The following is a 20536-nucleotide window of genomic DNA, read 5'->3' on the forward strand; positions in this document are numbered from 1 at the left end:
CGGACGTTCCCGTCTGCAACATGCCGATGGCACGTTCACTTGCACATTTGAAAGGCGTGGCATGACAAATGGCCGTAAAGACTTTTGTTTTCTTGTGTTTTTGTTTTTTTGTTAATGACTGCTAACGAGTATTACAGCCACGTGACCAGTTGCACGTGAAAAACAACTTTTGCCACTATAGTGCTGTGCACATGATTTTGATCGATTCACCTGCACAAAAACGGGTGTTATCTGAAGACATTACGTGGCCATTACTGTTTATATACACAATAAGGGCCCACAATGATAACTGGTCAAAATGTTAAAATTTTAGGATTGTGAAGTTTTTAATTTGGTTCAGTATAACTGGAATACTGTTAAAAGGCGTTAAACTCAACTCACTCACTCCACTCTCTCTCTCTCCATATATATGAATGAATGATGGCAGATATATATATATATACGAATGATGGCGGCCTGAAAATAATTGTGTCAGGACAACATTCCAGTGATTGATGTTGTGAGCAACAATTGGGGTACGATGCCATGCATGAACTAACTCACCAAGCTAGACAAGCGTAGTTTGCTGGGGAGCAATTCTAATAGACTATAACCCACAATCCGACACAGCTCCAATCATCAGAGTATCAGGCAGTCCAGATGCCACTCGAGGTTGCTGTTATTGGAGTATACTGCCAGCAGGTCGCCAGCCACAGACACCTGAGCAGGATGGTCATCTGAGATTGTCATTATAAGAGATGTATTCACTTGGATTTGAGGGAATTCTGAGCATTAATTCATGCTTATGCAACTTCGACATCAGTTTTTGATTGGATTCCATGTGATTCATATCTTTCTATGAATGTTTCTTGGATTCTGTGTAAGGACGGGTCCAACAGGTTAGACCGGGCCACTTGTCTGTATAGTAGGTAGGACTGTGACTAATGAATCGAGCTTGCGATCTGGTGCCTTGTCTCTTGTAGAGCTGATGTGTGGTGAGGTGATTAAAGTGGTCCTAGAATGAGACAAATCTAAAATATAACATTGAAGAATCGGAATGGTTCTTTGAAGTTTGTGTAGTAATGTGAATGCTCCCAACTTCGAGGCCTCTCTCTTTTGATAATCAAAGAACGTGCGCGCTACCGTTGGTTTTGTGAAAATATGTCGGGTCATAAGGAAAATAGAGTTACTTCCCTTGACAATCACAACTATGAGTTCCACGGCGCGACCTGTGTTGCAAGTGCTCCGGCAACTTGTCGCTAATCGTGTGGCCGCGACGGGGTTCGAGTCTGTATTGAAGCAGGTGAGATACCGAAACAACAATAATGGTGTTGTTGGCATTAGACGTATATGCTAAACCGCGAACATCAGAGTTCGACACACTGCGATTCTAAAGATAGACTTACCAGGGCTTGCATATTAAATATTTTGTTGGTTTGTTGTTTAACGCCACACTCAGCAAAATTCCAGGTACATGACGACGGTCTGTACATAATCGAGTCTGGACCAGACAATCCAGTGATTGACATCATGATCATCGATCCACGCAATTGGGATACAATGACATGCATCAACTTAAGTCAGCGAGTCTGACCACCCGATTCCGTTAGTCGCCTTTTACGACTAGCATAGTCGGCATATTAAATATTAAACCTTATACTATTGACATCATGTGCTCAAAGGTTGAATTGCTGCAATCAGATACATTTATGATGATTGTACAGATTGACTCGAGGCGTACATATTGATTAAATCACTAATCTTGTAAGGGTTATTGTCTGTGGAAATAATATCTTTCCCGTTCTTCTTTGTATGTTTGTTGTTTAACGCCGCACTCAGCAATATTCCAGCTATATGACGGCGATCTGTAAATAATCGAGTCTGGACCAGACAATCCAGTGATTGACATGATGATCATCGATCCACGCAATTGGGATCGATGACATGCATCAACCAAGTCATCGAGCCTGACCACCCAATACCGTTAGTCGCCCTCTTACGACAAGCATAGTCGCCTTTAACGGCAAGCATTGGTTGCTGAAGACCTATTCTACCCCGGATCTTCACGGGTCCTTTCTTCTTTGACTTGGTAAGCTTTTTTTTGTCAAATTTCGTAATATGCGCACACTTGTTCGTCCCAGATCCGCGTGGTGGATGGCGAGGAGGGACGCTGTGTGTGTGAACTGGTCGTGTCTCCCGAGCTGTCAAATCCCCGGGGGTCACTGCACGGGGGCGTGGCAGCCACGCTGGTGGACGCCGTGTCCACGTGGGCGGTGATGACTACCGGCGAGAAGAAACCAGGTGTCACTGTCGACCTGAACGTTTCGTGAGTGAATCTATTATCTATTACCAACACAGATCGTTATTATTCAATACCAAATATTGAAAACTCTTACTTAGATGTCAAATATCACGAATACTTTAGTATGGTGTCATTTGTAGATTTCTGAAAGCGGCACCCACGGGCGAGCCCATACTGATCGACGCTCGCACCCTGAGGGTGGGCAAGACGCTGGCATTCCTGACGGTGGACATCTTGAAGAAAGACTGTGGGACCTTGTTGGCTCAGGGAAAACACACTAAGTTCATGGGAGTTTGACCATCAGACCGTCACAGCATGCACTAGTGTGGTTCCTGGATGTAATACCGTTGACTTAGAAGCTGCAAGCTTACATTGTGATGAGTTGACGGATGCGTGTGCTTGAAGCATGAAAGACGACCTGTGTAGCATCATTGAAATATTTATACATCAAGAACAGCATTCGTGACCAACTCGTGTTATTCCGGGACAAGCCGAATAGCAGGTTACGGAAAGGGGCGAGTGGTGACGAATGCAAGAACAGCTGTTCGTTCGTTCGTTCGTTCGTTTGGTAGTCATGTCAAGGTCGCACTCCGCAATATTCGAGATATATATGATTGCGACCTGGGCCACACAATCAAGTGTCAAAATCAATAACATTATGCGCATCGATCCCCGCCATTGGAATACGATGACAGGCAATCAACAAAGTCATACCGATCACCCGATCCATTTAGTTGTCTATTACGACAAGCATAGATTGCTGGATCGATGTTCTCAACCGAAATCCCCATTGGTTAAAACTGATGATGGATGTGACAGGAGGGCATCTGCACAGTGCACAAGTATGCTGTGTCTGATAGAGTGAGTGAGTCATTATGTAAGCAGTATGGGGAAGTAAATAAATCTTCTTGTCCACAGCATCAGATGTTTTCTGTCCGTATTTACAGTAAAATATGCCTTAGTGGAACGGATCAACATAAAATACAGTTCATCTCAATTCCACTGAATGTAGTGCATGAATTTTAGCTTTGATACCAGATCCTGCAGGCATCTCTCGTACAGTGATTTGCTTGAGAATATGATTACCGTATTTCCTCTGTTAGACGCCGGGAGGGACTCTAATCGACGCCGGCCGGCCTCTAATAGAAGCCGGGTCAATTGTTCAGTGCAAAAAATAGAAGCCGGGCCTCTAATAGACGCCGGGTCGATCAATTGATACAATTAATGATCCCTTTTTGGGACCTAAATTACATAATGAGGACTCCCTTTCGGGACATTCGTGGTCATAGTGAAATTGGGGTATTAATAGAAGCCGGGCCTCCAATAGACGCCTTGCCTCTAATTGACGCCGGATCAAAGGCTTGTCCGAAATAAATAGAAGCCCGGGCATCTAATAGAGGAAATACGGTACCTTGAATATTCCAGGGGAACGGGGACACCGTTACACGCGGCCTTCCGTGTGGTTGCATAGAAATTACTTGGTGTTTTCCAAGCTTCATTACAACAGTCATGTTTGAGCGAGAGAAGTGGATCCTACAGTTTAACCAGACGGGGACAAAGTGTGGCTAGGAACACATTTATTACGCTACCTTCGTGTACCACACGGCTCTTCACCGTTAAAGAAGGTTCTCATTATAGAGCTCCAGATACCTTTAGAGCAATTGAGTTTTTACTCGAGGGTTTCTCTTTTAATTGGGTTATTTACTTTTTCATTGGGTAACCAATATTTTTTCACTCATCTTTTCATCACTCTTTTTGTTTTTGTTTTTTTCTAAAATCAGTGAACATTTGAAAATTCAAAAAAATGAAATAATGTTTTAGATGTATATAACGGTTCTAAATATATAGGCTTGACTCGGAAAGTAAATAAGCTTATAATTGTGTTTCGGATTTTATCGGTAGCTCTGCCATAATATTGCTAGGCGCAGTACATGCAAACTGATACAAAAGTGTTATTTCGATAGATTAAGGTACTGGGAACTAAAGTTGAACTAGAGTAGGCCGATCAGTAGTGCTGAAGGGAATGTTATCGCCAAGTTCGTTGAGTACAGTCCTCCATATACATACCACGTACAAACAAAACAGTGAGTGAGTGAGTTGGGTTTAACGCCGCTTTTTATTCCAGTTATATCACATCTTCCCGAGGCAAGGGAGTTCACTCACTGTAAAAGTCCAGTTTCCACCCTTGCCGAACTAAGCTGGAATTCCCAGGCCCGATCGTTTATGAGATGTATACATGTATAACTGTTCTAAATATATAGGCTAAGTTAATTAGCTCGTAATTGTGTTTCGGAAATTAGCTCCTTTGAACGCATTCTGAAAAAGCTTCATTGGGTATTTACGCTGCTGTTTTTATACATTTGAGTTTTTCATTTAATGCATACAAAAACGCAGGTTAATTGAAAGTAATTGGATTTATTTATTTATTTATTTATTTATGCGCAGTACGAACTGGTACAAAAGTGTTATTTCGATAGATTAATGTACGAACTGGTACAAAAGTGTATTTCGATAGATTAATGTACGAACTGGTACAAAAGTGTATTTCGATAGATTAATGTACGAACTGGTACAAAAGTGTTATTTCGATAGATTAATGTACGAACTGGTACAAAAGTGTATTTCGATAGATTAATGTACGAACTGGTACAAAAGTGTTATTTCGATAGATTAATGTACGAACTGGTACAAAAGTGTATTTCGATAGATTAATGTGCGAACTGGTACAAAAGTGTTATTTCGATAGATTAATGTACGAACTGGTACAAAAGTGTTATTTCGATAGATTAATGTACGAACTGGTACAGAAGTGCTATTTCGATAGATTAATGTACGAACTGGTACAAAAGTGCTATTTCGATAGATTAATGTACGAACTGGTACAAAAGTGTATGTCGATAGATTAATGCACGAACTGGTACAAAAGTGTTATTTCGATAGATTAATGTGCTGGGAACCCAAGCCCCGGTAGGATGAAGTGGAATGTTATCGCCAAGTTCGTTGAGTACATCCCTCCATATACATACCACCTCCAACAAAATAGTGAGTGAGTGAGTTGGGTTTAACGCCGCTTTCAACAGTATTCCAGTTATATCGCGGCGTGTCAGCTTAATGTGAAAGACCGAAGTGATGCAGTTCTCAGACGTTTACCTCTTCGGTGAAACCCACAAGCACGGGAAGGTGCTGACAAACCTAGAAACAATCGGGATTCGAACCCACACTCCAAGGGACGCAACTCTGCTGAGTGAATCGCGGACGACTGGGCCACCCGTGCCTCCCTCAAACAAAATAGAAAAACGGAAGATGTTTCGAAGTACAGAATATTTTTTATGGCCGGGAAATACACAAATAAATAGATCAGGGCCATGAACACACCGAGTGAAACAAGGGAACAACTGTCCTTTCGAAAAGGAATGTGGTATGTATGAGAAACGCCGGACTTCTGTATCAAAGGCGCAGTCAGCTGAAGGTAAAATTGTAACGGACAAAATATTATCGTATGTAAAAGTATTACACGTATGACCTAAGAGATTTACGCGAATGTTTGCAAGAGTGAGACGGGTTTAACGCCGCTATTAACAGTATTTCAGTTGTATCGCATCTTCCCGAGGCAAGGGAGTTAACTGACTATTATAAAAGTCCAGTTTCCACCCTTGCCGAACTAGGCTGCTATTATGGAGTTACAGTTTGGCTGGACTAACGAGTCTCTGCATAGTCCAATCAAAATCGCGCAACGAAATCGAAATCTTGTCTCGGGAAGATGGTTGTATCACGGCGTGTCGGCTTAATGTGGGAGCAGATGTGACCTTTAACACGAAATCCACGAGCACGGTATGGTGCTGACAAACCTAGAATCAGTTAAAGCGAATTTGGGATTCGAACCATCGATCGTATGATCCTGGCACGCTCAAGGAGCGCAACTCTTGACAGACAGTGACTCGCGACACTTTTGACCCTATATCTCTTTAGCATAACTTGCTAACTTACCTTCAGTAAACTTAGGGACCGACCGTTAATATTAATTAAATTTTCGTTGTGTTCACTGAAATTCCTACATTCTGATTAGCTGAATTGGTCACGTGTTATTGCATTCATTTCCCAATGTATGTAAAAACAGCCTGGTTGATGTACAAAATTAAGCCACGCCCACCGAGTCGCACTACTTTTATTACTGCGGATTCATACAGTTTACACATCGGTTTTTCGATTCATAACTCAATAATCCGAAACAAATACACAGTCAATCATTAAATAAAGTTTACATTCCATCTACAACTTCTGAAAAAGGCCAAAGTGTTTTACGCTTCAATACTAAGCTAATAACCCAATACTAATAAACCAAATTATGCTGTTGAATTAAGCTCACTGTAGCATAGTAAGACATCCTCACCACTCAAGCTTAACATCACTTAATAAAGGTGAGCTTCTGTAATTTCGTTTAAAACATAACAATAGGGTGTTTTCCGTCTTTATATATGGAGAAGGAAAGTGTACTCCATGCAAGCTGGTATGTAAGAACTGTAAATTGTGTGGTTGAGGGATTCTCAGAGTACAAAAAGACTTGATGGGTCATTAGATTCTTTCTCTCTGCTTTAATGGTTAGCTGCCTTTTATTGTTGGACCAGCGTGTCAATATTGACTCTGAGAAGTATACTTACGTAGCGGCCCCCGGACAGTTATCAGTGACCAACGTTTCATGAGGCAACACACACTCCGTCGCAGTGGTGACTCGGCATAACGCCACTGCCACAGGCTAATTTGCATATCACGTGACCGAACTTTTCTCTTGTTTGTAAACAAACGCGCTTTTTCAGAAATCAGTATAGAACGGACTAATGCAAGTATTTGGGGGCGCTTTACATATTGTTTTGCATAACTATATAGACATGCTACTACAACTGCGACAGTGAGTTGCATGACAATATATATTTATGCATCAAAGTGACCGTGTCGCTTGGGCTTCGATGACAGCACGTGGAGCCGTACAACCAATGTAAACATAGGATAACTACGCAAAAACAAGTAGATTTTTACGTATTTGCATACTTTCTCAATGAAAGTTAACCATTCTTTGACATTTGTTTATGAAAATGTGTAGACTTGTCAAACATGAAACGGATGAAAAGCATATGCAATATCTTGAATGGACTGTGAAAGATGTGACGAATCGTCACATGGCGCTGGCCTGTGGCACAGGTACTATGCTAGCTGGCTGCCGGCCGCATGGAACTCTGGGTAGGAGAGTGGAGGCAACAGGCCAAGTGACCCACTTGACCTGTGACCCGGCTGCGCTCCCATGGCCTTATGCGTTGCTCGTGCAATCAACCTGATGGCCTGCATGGCCAGATTTCAGTCGTTGTATAAAACGACAAATCGCCGTCATATAATTGGACTGCGGCATAAAACAACTCCTACGGATAAACAATGCGTGCTTGGAGTGAGTGAGCGAAGTTTTACGCCACTTTATGCCAAATTCCATCAATATCACGGCGGGGACACCAGAAATGGGTTTACCACATGGTACCAATGTGGGGAATCGAACCCGGGCCTTCGGCGTAACAAGCGAACGCTTTAACCACTGGGCTACCCAACCGCCTCCGCCTGCTCAGGTGTGCAGGGGTAACGAATTGAATTCAACGATAGTTTTCTTCTCACACTTTAATTACCCCCAAGGGCGAATCCAGCAATTTTAATAGGGAGGGGTCCCAAATATAAATTTCCCCTACAGTCAGTGTTACTGCCTGAAACAGAATACAGTTGATTTTCGAAAGGGTGTGGCCGGACCCTCTGGACCCCCCCCCCCCCAGGATCCGCCTTTGTTCCTCTTAAAATTGCGGTGAAGGGAACTCTAAGATTGCCGACTACTGAGTGTTCCAGTGAGGATGTTGAAACAAAGGTCACCAGAGAAACAAGTCTTGGGTCAGTTTGTGAGTATGACACAATACTGCAACTGTATTATCACTATAAGCTTCATTTGATCTGTCACTTTTTGTTGAATTGATATTTGCCGGATCTGAATAGCCACTTGGGCCGCCGAAAGAAATTCTTCTTGGATTTCGTCTCGATTGTTTGTTGCGGGAACATTTTGATTGACATCTCAACTCGTGGTGACCTCATCGCCGGCGTCCGTAGCGTCACACGACGTGGTTGCGGGGGTGGGCTGTCCGGAGTATCTGGAAGTATTCAACAAATTCATTATTGGCTTCATTTTATGGCTTCTAATTATGCTAGACTCGTTCAATTTACATGTGACAAATACGACTTGCGTTGAGGGCTGGGTCGTCACTGTTGTTGTAACTCAACATTTTCTTTTCAAGGCAAGAAGGATGCTCTATGGCTGAAACAATGCCGATGCGAAGTTAAATTTTAACTCACTCACTCAAGGCAAGAATGCGTTGTGTAACGTGAGGCGCGTTGGAGCGAGTGAAGAGTGCAAAACAGTGTGGAAAATAACTCTCATTCCTTAACACTCTTACGACAGTCATAGTATAGAGATCGCTTTGTGGAACGTAGCTCGGGAAGTAACTACCGTATTCGACGTAATAAGCCCCCGCTCTAATAAGCGCCCAAGGCGATATTGGCTAATATATTGGCTAGTGAACAATCCCAATTGGCACCCCTTCCGATTGATCAATGTACACAAGACTTATTTTTTGACTCGTGTGTTATATGCACCCTTTATCAAGGACAATTAAATTCTGGAAAAATATATCTGTCGTAGATAAACATTTCAGGCTGTCAGCTTAAACCAGGAAATTTATCTTTCAACTCTGTTTTTTTTCACCAAAATAATATTCTAATAAGAGCCGCTTATTTCTAATTTTGAGAGCGCCCTGGGCGCTTATTACGTCGAATACGGTATACTTTATATCAGTCTGAAGTAAACTGTGAAGACAAATGTTCATATTAAGTGCACCGTAGTCTCTTCTTTCTTTGCAAATGACTACGGGGTAAACTTATGTTTAAAACGTTAGCACAAGCGTTCCCTTCAAGGGTCAAAGTGTGATGCCTACCCGATGGCCATACTTGATGCATCTTCCCGAGGCAAGAGAGTTCTACCGACTTTCAGAGTCCAGTTTCCACCCTTGCCGAACTAGGGTGGAATTCCTGGGCTCGATCGTAGCGCCACCAGTGGCTATTACGAGTTATGTCCCTCCTATGCCACTCCTATGGACCAATCAGATTCCACCTCTCGGATCACTTGCATTTGCTTCAAACAAAATGGCGGCGCCCAGTCGAGACGATCTGATCGATAATCAAGATCTATATTGTGACAAAACGGGTCTTACATCGCGAAGTGCATCAAATCACGTGAGCACCTTGAAAAGATTTAGAAAATATCTGTTGACAACGAGTTAGCGGTGCACATGCTTTGCAAATCCTATAGTCGACCGAAATCTGCATGATACTTTACGAACCGGATTTCGATTTCGGTGCGCGATTTTGATTGGACTATGCATAGACTCGTTAGTCCAGCCAAAATGTAACTCCATAATACCAGCCTAGTTCGGCAAGGGTGGAAACTGGACTTTTATAGTCAGTTAACTCACTTGTATCGGGAAGATGGTTTACCCCCCTCCTTGACAGTCTCACCGAAAAGATGCGAGAACTGCAAGGGAGTTAACTGACTTTAGAAGTCCAGTTTCCACCCTTGCCGAACTAGGCTGGAATTCCTAGGCTCGATCGTAGCGCCACCAGTGGCTATTACGAGTTATGTCCCTTCTATGCCACTCCTATGGACCAATCAGATTCCACCTCTCGGATCACTTGCATTTGCTTCAAACAAAATGGCGGCGCCCAGTCGAGGCAATCTGATCGATAATCAAGATCTATATTGTGACAAAACGGGTCTTACATCGCGAAGTGCATCAAATCACGCGTGCACGTTGATTAAAATATGTAAAGATCAGGAAACTATTAATTGACAACGAGTTGGCGGTGCACATGCTTTGCAAATCCTGTAATCAACCGAAATCTGCACATTTTACGAAATGGATTTCGATTTCGTTGTGCAATTTTGAATGGACTATGCGACTCGTTAGTCCATCCAAAATGTAACTCCATAATACCAGCCTAGTTCGGCAAGGGTAGAAACTGGACTTTTATAATCGGTTAACTCTCTTGCCTCGGGAAGATGTACTTGGTGTCGAATAATGCTACTCACACTTTGCACTCACAAAACTGCGTTAACAGATCTCACCTTGAAAACGTCCTGGGTGCTCCCTAGTTATGACTTCAGCGATATGACTTTGGTCAGACCTCCTAAGTGCCCGAATGAGGATGTCCACAGCAGTTGGCCCAAATATGGGCAGCAGGTCAAGCAGCCTGAGCACCTGGTCTGAGACGGACGCCGCGTCCAGGATGTAGTGGACGATGGTTGAGGACAGGAGTCCCGAGTCCCGGAGGTAGATGAGGACGAGGGACACCAGCAGGTGCTCCACCAGGATCGGGTAGCTCGCCTCCACGATAGCCCGGTCTCCAGCAGGCAGCACCTCAACTACAAGCACATGATTTTGTTTATTTTGTTGTTTAACGCCGCACTCAGCAACATTCCAGCTACATGACGGCGGTCTTTAAATATTCGAGTCTGGACCAGACAATCCAGTGATTGACATCATTAGGATCGATCCACGCAATTGGGATACGATGACATTCATCAACCAAGTCAGCGAGCCTGACCACCCGATCCCGTTAGTCGCTTCTTAGTCACCTTTTACGGCAAGTATGGTTTGCTGAAGACCAATTCTACCCGGATCTTCACGGGTCTCTACATGTTCGTATTAACTGGCGAAGTGTCACAAGACGGTTTAATTGTCATGGATGACCTTTGACATTTGCAAGATTCGTTTCATTAGCAACAGAAAAAGCAGTTTTCATGTACAAGTCTTTGGATTTTGTCACAGATATCTTGGTCAAGTTTATGACACATGATGTTTTCACAAATCATTTATTTAACAAAGTGACTTTTGAAAATAGTCAGGCCAAGACTCAATCATTACGTTCACTGCAACCAAAATCTTGGTTTACGCTCACCGTATCATCAACACCTTCATTGTATGTGATGGTGAGGGGGTGAATGGGAACAAAGAGAGTCTGGGCCAGGCTTATCAATTGTTTGTGGCATGAACAATGATCCACGTCACCGGAGTACTATGACAATGTCGGACAGGTCATACATTTTGACCCACCGAGCCTCAGTTTTGGTTGCCCTTACGACAAAGATTGGGTATATAATAGGGACATCTGAATCCTTACAGGGTGATGCTATGTGATGGTTCTTTTTGCATTGCCATTAGTACCATCTTCTGTCAGCTCGTAAAGTAAGTTTGGTTTTACGCCGCTTTTAGCAACATTCCAGCAATATCACGGCAGGGACACCAGAAATGGGCTTCACACATTGTACCCATGTCGGAAATCGAACAGCTCGTTAAGCAGGCAATGGGAGTTGAAAAGCAAAATCGTTATTGACGAGGGTAGCAATACTCAATTTGACCCTTGTTTGATTGGCATTCTAGAAGTTGGTGAGCATGTAAGAAAACGTACAACTTAATGGATAACAACTTCTGGTTTATTGCCTATAGCGACGTTTCGATGAAGATTCTTACACAGTTAGCAAGCTGTAGTGATAACGATGTCAGAATCTACATCGAAACGTCGCCATATGCAATAAACCAGAAATAGTTGTACGTTTTCAGATTTAGAACTTGTCCACAAGGTCGAGTAATGTAGAACACCCGCAGGCATTCATTATGCAGTAACGTTAATGTTGGCCCAGCCGTCAAAGGCGCCAGACCTTGTTGTGCAGAGTTACGTCCGTTAAGCGTGTAAAAAAACTCTGGTCGTGGGTTCGAATCCCGGTTCGACCTGGCTGTTTCTAGGTTTATGGTCGTGGGTTTCACTAAATGGAAAACTTCTAAGATGTGCATCAGGTTTTCCTCGCATATCAAGCTAAAACGTTGAAACACTGTGATATACCTGAAATACTATTCAACGCAGGTAAGGGGCGGTGGGGTAGCCTAGTGGTTAAAGCGTTCACTCGTCACACCGAAGACCCAGGTTCGATTCCTAACATGGGTACATTGTGTGAAGCCCATTTCCGGTGTTCCCCGTGTGATATTGCTGGAATATCACAATAAACGGTGTAAAACCATATTCGCTCACTTTAACGTGGCAAAATCACTTAGACATTTTATAAATCGAGTGTTGGTTTTGAGAATTTAGGAACAGCTGTTCACATCTCAGCGAGCAGTGTTAATGTGGTGGTTCACGTACGAAGGAGGTCGCAAACGTCAAACCAGTAATGTCCTTCAACCAACGTCCGTATCGGCGAAGACACCACCACTAACCAACACCAACTACTACTTACCTCCCAGTGGGTTGTGCAGCTGGCAATCAGCACACGCCTGTACGAGCTGTCCCAACATGGTGGAGCGTCTGCCGTCCACGGTGTTGCTGTTCCACTCACTGATGACCGACCAGAACAAACCGCTGAAGTCTTCATAGAAGTCAAGGTCTTCTCGTAGCCGGATGAGTGTCTCGTGGTCGGGCACGAGACTCTGCGAGAACTCCCACACCCTGTCATCTGAAATATACGTACATAGACATTGACATGGATTGTTTGTTTGTTGTGTCACCAGAAGAATACCGCATTAATATATATATATATATATATATATATATAAACGAGCAATTGTTCGAAGTACCGATAGTGGTGGCAATTGTTTTGTTGAAGTACCGAGAGTGTTAGCAATTGTTCGAAGTACCGATAGGGGTGGCAATTGTTCGAAGTACCGGTCGTGGTGACAATTGTTCGAAGTACCGATAGTGGTGGAACTGTTCGAAGTACCGACAGTGGTGGCAATTGTTCGGACTATGGGTAGTGGTGGCAATTGTTCGGAGAACTGATAGTGGTGGCAATTGTTCGAAGTACCGACAGTGGTGGCAATTGTTCGGACTATGGGTAGTGGTGGCAATTGTTCGGAGAACTGATAGTGGTGGCAATTGTTCGAAGTACCGAGAGTGGTAGCAATTGTTCGAAGTACCGGTCGTGGTGGCAATTGTTTGAAGTACCGACAGTGGTAGCAATTGTTTGAAGTACCGACAGTGGTGGCAACTGTTCGAAGTACCGGTCGCGGCGGCAATTTTTCTGTTATGTTTTCAGGGCTTCTCTTACCTAGGAAAGGTTGTAGGTCACAGCAAAATCCCCGGATGTGTGAAGGAAGTGATTTGTCTTTAGTGTGGCGCAGAGGGCACTGCGAGCTGATCTCGTTAAAGTGCTGAATCTTCTTGTTTACATCCGAGATGGTCTTGTTAGCCAGTACGATGTCTTCTCGGTAACTGCAGATCTACACAGGTATAGAGTTCATCGCGTAATTAAAATAAAAACAATATTAGGTGTTAGTAAAAAGAAGAATCGTTATCGTGTCTAAATTCCACTCATTATCTCTCTCTTCACGCCGCCTTACTTTTCTGCAATTCCATTTTGGTACTCTGGGATATGCAAAAACCAAAATTCAAGTGTTACTGCAGTAACGTGATGCCGTTTTAACAGTTCTGTGGACGAGAGAGTGATGTACACAACAAGAACAGGCTCCTCATATAATGTTTAAAGTTTTTAATTCGTATATTTTTATAACCATGGAGGTAGTAGAAGAACCTTGATGGTTGGATATTCTTTGTCAGACTTTGAAAGAGAAGACTTATTCTATAAAAATAAAAATAAAATTACCTCTTTTGCCAGCATATTAGCCAGTTTATCCCTCTGTTCTTGCGTCTCGCACAATCTCGCAATAGGAGTTTCTTTTGACGAGAGTTCACTGAATCCGGCAGCTACATTGGTGGGGGAGACACCCACGTGACCGCGCCTGGTGGAGTCAAACACATCGTCCTCCTGTCGGAGAAGAACTTGAACTTGTCAAAACTGTTAGTTCGAGTAGTTCTAAATCTATTAAAGCAGTTGTAATTTCTGATTTGCTTATTTGCCGCTAAGGCGTAAGATTGTCATGTTACACCCCTCTTAAATCACGTTACTAACTATCAATCAGGCAGAGAACTAACTTCCGAATTATTATCACTGACCTACCAGTGTATACACGGAGCCGTTCCCGGCCTGTTTGACCTCGGCAACGTGTGTTGCCCCAGCTGCTCGTCCTCTCCGATCAAGCTCTCAATTTAAGCTGTATTCCTTTCTCCAAACGTACGACATTCTTATCTCGTACATTTGCCCATATTTCTGCCAATCTTTGGAATTCCCTGTCAGGAGTCATTACTCCGGTTCAAGAGAGTGAGTGAGTGAGTTGGGTTTAACGCCGCTTTTAACAGTATTCAAGTTATATCACGGCGTGTCAGCTTAATGTGGGAGGAAAGCCTGAAGCGATGCAGGTCTCAGACGTTTACCACTTCGGTGAAACCCACGAGCACGGGTATGGTGCTGACAAACCTAGAAACATAATCGGGGCGAACCGGGATTCGAACCCACAATTAGGGCTGGGACGGGTAACTCGGGTACCCGGGACGGGTGGGTACTGAGTAGGACCCGGGTACCCACAGGACTACCCGGACCCGTGGTTAGTCACGTGATGTATTGTTTAATGACAAAAATTATCTAGAACTCTATGGTAACACCTCGAGTCACCAATGTTCGCCTTTCTTTCTGACTATGCACCCTGTGTGATTTTTCATATGGTTGAATAAAGATATAACTTAATTCAACTTCAGTGTATGAATGACCAGATTGTTTAATACATGTATCTATAAACGTTTTGCCAGGGCTATGCTAAAAATATTCCCAATCGGACATTTTGAGACATCTCCTGAGATCTTCAGTGGGTACCCTGGTAGGGTCGGGTGATAGGGAGGTGGGTACCCGTGTAGTAAATTTGGACTCGTCCCAGCCCTACCCTCAATCATAGGTTTCTGGCGTGCCCAAGGGACGCAACTCTGCAGAGCGTATAGCAGCGCCTTAGAAGACTGGGCCACCCGTGTCCCCAGCAGTAAAGAGATGTGTATCATAGTGATATGTTGTTCAAGATACATGTAAAGATTAGAACCTTTGCATCAGAAGCCCCGTCAAAGGTGAATAAGGGATGACAGACGTCCCAGATCTAGTCATAATGGGCCCACTGGTAGCACAGTAGATATCCCGGAACTTCTGTTTAGAGCAGCGTTAAACCTAAGCTCACTCACTCACTCAAGCTCTCTCAATACTATAGCACATACCACGGCAAACGTTGTTCCAATCGGTTTGTGGGAGTATTGTTCAACAACAGAATCACACGCAAAAGAATAGCCAACATTTGTCAGGAACGTTTAACGTAAAACGTAAAACTCGCTGACTTGGTTGATGCATGTCATCGTATCCCAGTTGCGTGGATCGATGCTCATGATGTCAATCACTGGATTGTCTGGGCCAATCTCGATTGTTTACAGACCGCCGTCATTTAGCTGGAATTTTGCTGAGTGCGGCGTAAAACAACAAACAAACATCCTATGATAAAAACTTAAAGAATAAAGGAGCGATCCACCTCCGACGGCTCATTTGCGTCAATATTATAATGTAACACTTTATCTTAATGATAACTACTAATGTCACACCCCATCATAATTCTCAATTATAATTCTGTACAAACCTGCTCCGTCTCCGAGTCGATGTCGCCGACGGACAATGATGTTGCGGCAAAGCTCGTCGTCGAATAGTCAACCGCTAGCAGCTGACTGCAGCTCTTGGCCTTGGTCCTGAACTCGGGGGGCGGAGGCAGGACTGGAGCCTCGGCAACGCTGTTCAACCTGGACGTCCGCCCACATCGTAATTCATTCAGCTCATACTCCAGCTGAGAGATGGCATCTTTGTACTCTCTTTCCTTTAATTTCACAAGAGCGAGTTCATTCTCAAGGGAGACAACTCTGTTTTCCGCCTCCATCCTGGCCCACTGCTCTTCCGCCATTTGTGTCTCCAGCTGCCCTATCCGGCCCCCACCAGTGCCTGATTCACTGGGTGGAACGACTATTCCGTTTCTGAAACTAGCGTTAAACATTTTGTTGCCTGTCACCGTGTTGCTGTCGTACGCAGGGATGCGGTGATTGTACTTCGGCTGATACATGGCAACACCTCGTTTGATCTTCCTCAATCCTCAGCTTCCTGATGCTAAACAACTTACAGAGACTCTAGGGTTTCACAGTGTTGCCCCAGACAACAGTTCGACCAGAATGAAGGTATTAACGCATTGACCAGTCTACCTTTAGTTTGTCTCTTCATCTGTAAACACGATTCGCATTATACACGCTCTGAAAAACAGAACAAAACGTTTACGAAATTAGTTCAGAGTTAGGCCCTTTCGGGCCGCCAAATGTAGAAGAAACACTGTCATGTAATTTCAAGTGATACTCTAAAATTTGGTTTTTTTTTGTTTAACGCCACACTCAGCCATATTCCAGTTATATGACAGTGGCCTGTACATAATCGAATCTGAACCAGACAATCCAGTAATTGATATTATGAGCATGATCCGCCGGGGAACTATGACACGCTATCAATCGCGGCACCGAACCTGATCATCTGAGCCACTTACGACGAGCATATGTTCCACGGGACCTATCCCCTAAAAAAAAGAACCGCACAGGTACTATGTAGTTCATTGAACCTGACTACACAAAACATCGGTATATAAATTGGATGTATGTTATTGGAAAATGTTGGTGGCGTGATATTGGACAAACAGTGCGTCAAAACGCTGCCATTGTCGATTTGCAATTTCTTAAATGGCACTGTTTTCACAACAGTAAAGCAAAATGCACGTGCAAGTTATGGCATTCGTAACTCGTGGTAGTGGCTATAAAAAGGCAAGCATAAACCAATAATTTGTCATTCAATTGTTAACATTTTTTCAAGTTTGAAAATGCCGAGACTCAGCGCTGCAGGTCGGAACATCGCCATAGGACGTATCCAAAGAGGGGAATCGCAGTCTTCGTTTGAACGCCACTTCAACGTCCACCACTGCACCATTTGCCGCCTTTGTGAACGATACACACAGTTCAATTCCACTGCAGACTGTCCGAGAACCGACCGACCAAGAGTTACCACCCCTACACAGGATCGCTACATTCGACTGTTCCACCAACGTCATCGGAATGCCATATCTACGGAGACTGCAGGACGCATTCCTGTTTGAGGAAGATATCGGACCAGACTGTCAGGAACCATCTTCGCGAGGCTGGAATCCGACCCAGACGACCAGTTATCGTCCCTGTTTTGCAACAGATCCACCAACAGCGACGCTTGCATTGGTGCCATACAGCCTTGGAATTTGAGAAACTGGAGACGAGTCTGGTTTAGCGATGAATCACGATTTCTTCTTTACCGGCGAGATGGACGACAACGTATTTATCGTCGTCGAAAAGAGCGTTTTGCCCCACACTGTGTATACGTGAATTCGACAATTTCGGTGTCGGTAGTGTCATGGTGTGGGGGCTATATCCTACACCACGAGATCTGACTTGGTTGTGGTTCAGGGAAATCTGACAGCAAATCGCATGAATTAAATTCTTCAACATCACCTTCTTCCAATTATTGACCGCCAGAGGGAGCTGTTTCAACAGGAGAATGCTCCACTGCACACAGCTCGTGTCACGGTAGATTACCTGCATAATGCCAACATCAACGTATTGCCCTGGCCGTCGAGATCTCCAGATCTAAACCCAATCGAACACCTCTGGGATGAACTCGATCGACGTGTAGGTCAGCGCCAGAACACGCCGCAGACACTCCCACAACTGGCCAACGCGTTAGAAGCAGAATGGCGCAGAATTCCCACTACATGTGACTATCAAGCTCTAAATTTCATATTTGTATCTATAATGTTAAATTAAATAAAAATTTATATCGACTTAATTAGGTACAATAAATTTACTAAAAATCTACCTGTGCGTTTTATTTTTTGAAGAGTGTATATTCTAACTCGCAAGAAGGTACATCAACTGCCGGGGTAAAAGAAAGTATATTCTTGAAAATTAATTTTGACCAAAACATTACAAAACGTTATCAAAACGTCACTAGGTTGAAATAAGTCACAGGAACACTGCAGACTTAAGGTCCAAACACAACTATTACCCGTATCAAATACAGTAAACTACGGTTATAACGAACTAAAAGGGACCACTAAATTTATTTCGTAATAACCGTAGTTCGTTATAAGGACATATACAGCATAATTACAGCAAATGGATAGGGACAAAAAACAGTTCGTTATATCCGTCAGTTGGTTATAAGCGTGTTCGTTATAATCGTACTTTACTGTACATCACCATCAAATAACCATTTCCTGTTTCATTTATGGCCAGGGGGCACGGGTGGCCCAGTCGTCTAAGGCGCCGCGATTCGCTGTGCAGAGTTGCGTCCCTTGGGCACACCAGACACCTATGATTGTGGGTTCAAATCCCGGTTCGCCCCGAATATGTTTCTAGGTTTGTCAGCACAATACCCGTGCTCGTGGGTTTCACCGAAGTGGTAAACGTCTAAGACCTGCATCACTTCGGGCTTTCCTCCCACATTAAGCTGACACGCCGCGATATAACTGGAATACTGTTAAAAGCGGCGTTAAACCCAACTCACTCACTCACTCATTTATGGCCACCATCAAACATGGTTGTCTACTTTCTTTTGCGCCGCAGTTCGTATTGACGCTAAAACAAAAGACGCGATATATGTTATTCTTATACCAAAAAATATGCAACATATGTGTTTCTTGGCTATGCTCTCATTTCACATACTCGATGCTAATTCCGAGCTTAATTGGTGATTGACGAGGTGTACATTCCTACCGTTAACTGCTGGGAGTTGAATATTCTCCCTCCACTTCATATCACGTACCAAAGTCACCAGTTAGCTTCAAGTGTTTCAGTCCGGACCAGCGCCATACATAAGTATCTTGACTTGAAGCAATTCTTGAAACGCGAATTCAATGCGTATGTTTTATCCTTCAAGCAAAAGTCTGCATAGATTAAGGAGTCCCACCCACATTAGATGTCCCGTTACCCGCTTAACTGAGTCGCTGATGCGAGCCATCCTGTGTCGGGACAGCTGTAGCTGCGAGACTGTTATTCCGGGTGACAAATATCGATTTTTGGAACTGCGGTTATTGATCTTAAACAACAACGTTCGTCTTGTCAAATGTGTTGACACGCATGGTTAACTGTGTTGGAAATGGGGATTATCTTGAACCAATGGTGATGAATGCAAGAGGGTATGATGATGATGGTGGGAGTACACATCTAGATTTAATCTACCCAACTGACCGCGAGCATGCTTGCTCCATGGTGATATACTGACAGGAATACCTTCTCCGCAAAGCTACGTGTGATGTGGAGAAGTGTTGTTGAATATAATACCCATCTCCACTCATCTCTCTACCGCATCTTCACAAACAACAACTTACCTCATTTTTCCTGAACAGGAACACGTGCAGGGGGAGATAACTGCTCTTGTTTACAAGGTTGTGATTCATCTGTTATCCGTCCATCTTGGTTTGTGTCCCAGCTAAACTGAGTTAATCAATATTCATGAGGTTCTTGGCGGCTCGTCAAAGCTCACTGCTTAAACGTGTGTTGTAGTTACATACCGTAGACACAGAGCCTGCTTAACAGGCCGCGAGGCTTCTCGCGTCAGTGGATAATCAATTTGTCTTCATATTTTATCAATATAATTTCTGTTCTCAGTTACAGTATTTGATCTGCTGGAAATAAAAACATGATGAAACATATCAGAGTATGAGGAAAGAATGTTAATCCGACATTGTTGGTTGCATATGATTATGTCGGATTAACGAGTATGTCGGATAAACGAAATTAGGTAGTATCAACGTTCATGATCGAAAATTGGACAACTACACGATAGATAACGATTCAAACACGTTGTAGTAAATAAAGAGGAAAAGGGCAAAATTCATATTAAATGTTACATTGTTAGCGGAATATGTTTTCTGACCATGCAACCTCCAAAGTTTAACACAATCTATGACTGATTCAAAATACTTTTTAAAGCATAGTCTGGAATGGAAGCTTCCACGTTCAAATGATGCGTTAAGATTTGTCAATAGGCTCAATAGATGCAGCCACGGACTTTGTTTGCGGGATGCTGTGGTGTATTTGGCGAGGACGATACCTACCAAACTATTAAATATTCGTATGAAACTTCTATTTAGATATTCAAGTTGTTTCAAATATTGTTTGTGTGTACCTGTGCATGTAGAGGTAAGTGTGGCC

At 43.4% G+C, this 20536-nt stretch overlaps 2 protein-coding genes across 3 annotated transcripts; one reads left to right on the forward strand and one right to left on the reverse strand.

Moving 5' to 3' along the window:
* Positions 1–1166: 1166 nt before the first annotated feature.
* Positions 1167–3201, forward strand: LOC124142233 (acyl-coenzyme A thioesterase 13-like). Its single transcript, XM_046510573.2, has 3 exons — positions 1167–1282; positions 2121–2305; positions 2422–3201. Exons 1-3 carry the CDS (start codon positions 1190–1192, stop codon positions 2576–2578), a joined length of 435 nt encoding a protein of 144 aa, XP_046366529.2. The 5' UTR covers positions 1167–1189; the 3' UTR covers positions 2579–3201.
* Positions 3202–7516: 4315 nt separating this feature from the next.
* On the reverse strand, positions 7517–19840 carry LOC124142215. 2 transcript variants are annotated; one of them, XM_046510547.2, is made up of 7 exons: positions 19711–19840; positions 15910–16564; positions 14010–14171; positions 13455–13626; positions 12648–12863; positions 10482–10778; positions 7517–8454 (listed from the first exon to the last, which is right to left on the reverse strand). In XM_046510547.2, the coding sequence occupies exons 2-7, from the start codon at positions 16378–16380 to the stop codon at positions 8264–8266; spliced, it is 1509 nt and encodes a 502-aa protein (XP_046366503.2). In that variant the 5' UTR covers positions 16381–16564; positions 19711–19840; the 3' UTR covers positions 7517–8263. The 2 variants fall into 2 exon arrangements, with proteins under 2 accessions (XP_046366503.2, XP_046366504.2); XM_046510548.2 differs by lacking the exon at positions 19711–19840 and adding an exon at positions 19097–19495.
* Positions 19841–20536: the final 696 nt, after the last annotated feature.

Source organism: Haliotis rufescens, unplaced genomic scaffold, assembly GCF_023055435.1.
Source record: "Haliotis rufescens isolate VD_foot unplaced genomic scaffold, xgHalRufe1.0.p SCAF_2, whole genome shotgun sequence".
Taxonomy (NCBI): Eukaryota; Metazoa; Mollusca; class Gastropoda; order Lepetellida; family Haliotidae; genus Haliotis; species Haliotis rufescens.

What these genes read in the sequence shown, in the direction of transcription:
- LOC124142215 (XM_046510547.2), bottom strand. Translation starts at nt 16,380, where the DNA reads ATGTATCAGCCGAAGTACAATCACCGCATCCCTGCGTACGACAGCAAC. An exon ending in TCGACTCGGAGACGGAGCAG is followed by an intron (nt 14,172 to 15,909) that starts GTTTGTACAGAA and finishes CTTCTCCGACAG; the next exon opens with GAGGACGATGTGTTTGACTC. An exon ending in GCTGCACAACCCACTGGGAG is followed by an intron (nt 10,779 to 12,647) that starts GTAAGTAGTAGT and finishes ATGTGCTTGTAG; the next exon opens with TTGAGGTGCTGCCTGCTGGA.
- LOC124142233 (XM_046510573.2), top strand. Translation starts at nt 1,190, where the DNA reads ATGAGTTCCACGGCGCGACCTGTGTTGCAAGTGCTCCGGCAACTTGTC. An exon ending in TCGAGTCTGTATTGAAGCAG is followed by an intron (nt 1,283 to 2,120) that starts GTGAGATACCGA and finishes TGTTCGTCCCAG; the next exon opens with ATCCGCGTGGTGGATGGCGA. An exon ending in ACTGTCGACCTGAACGTTTC is followed by an intron (nt 2,306 to 2,421) that starts GTGAGTGAATCT and finishes TGTCATTTGTAG; the next exon opens with ATTTCTGAAAGCGGCACCCA.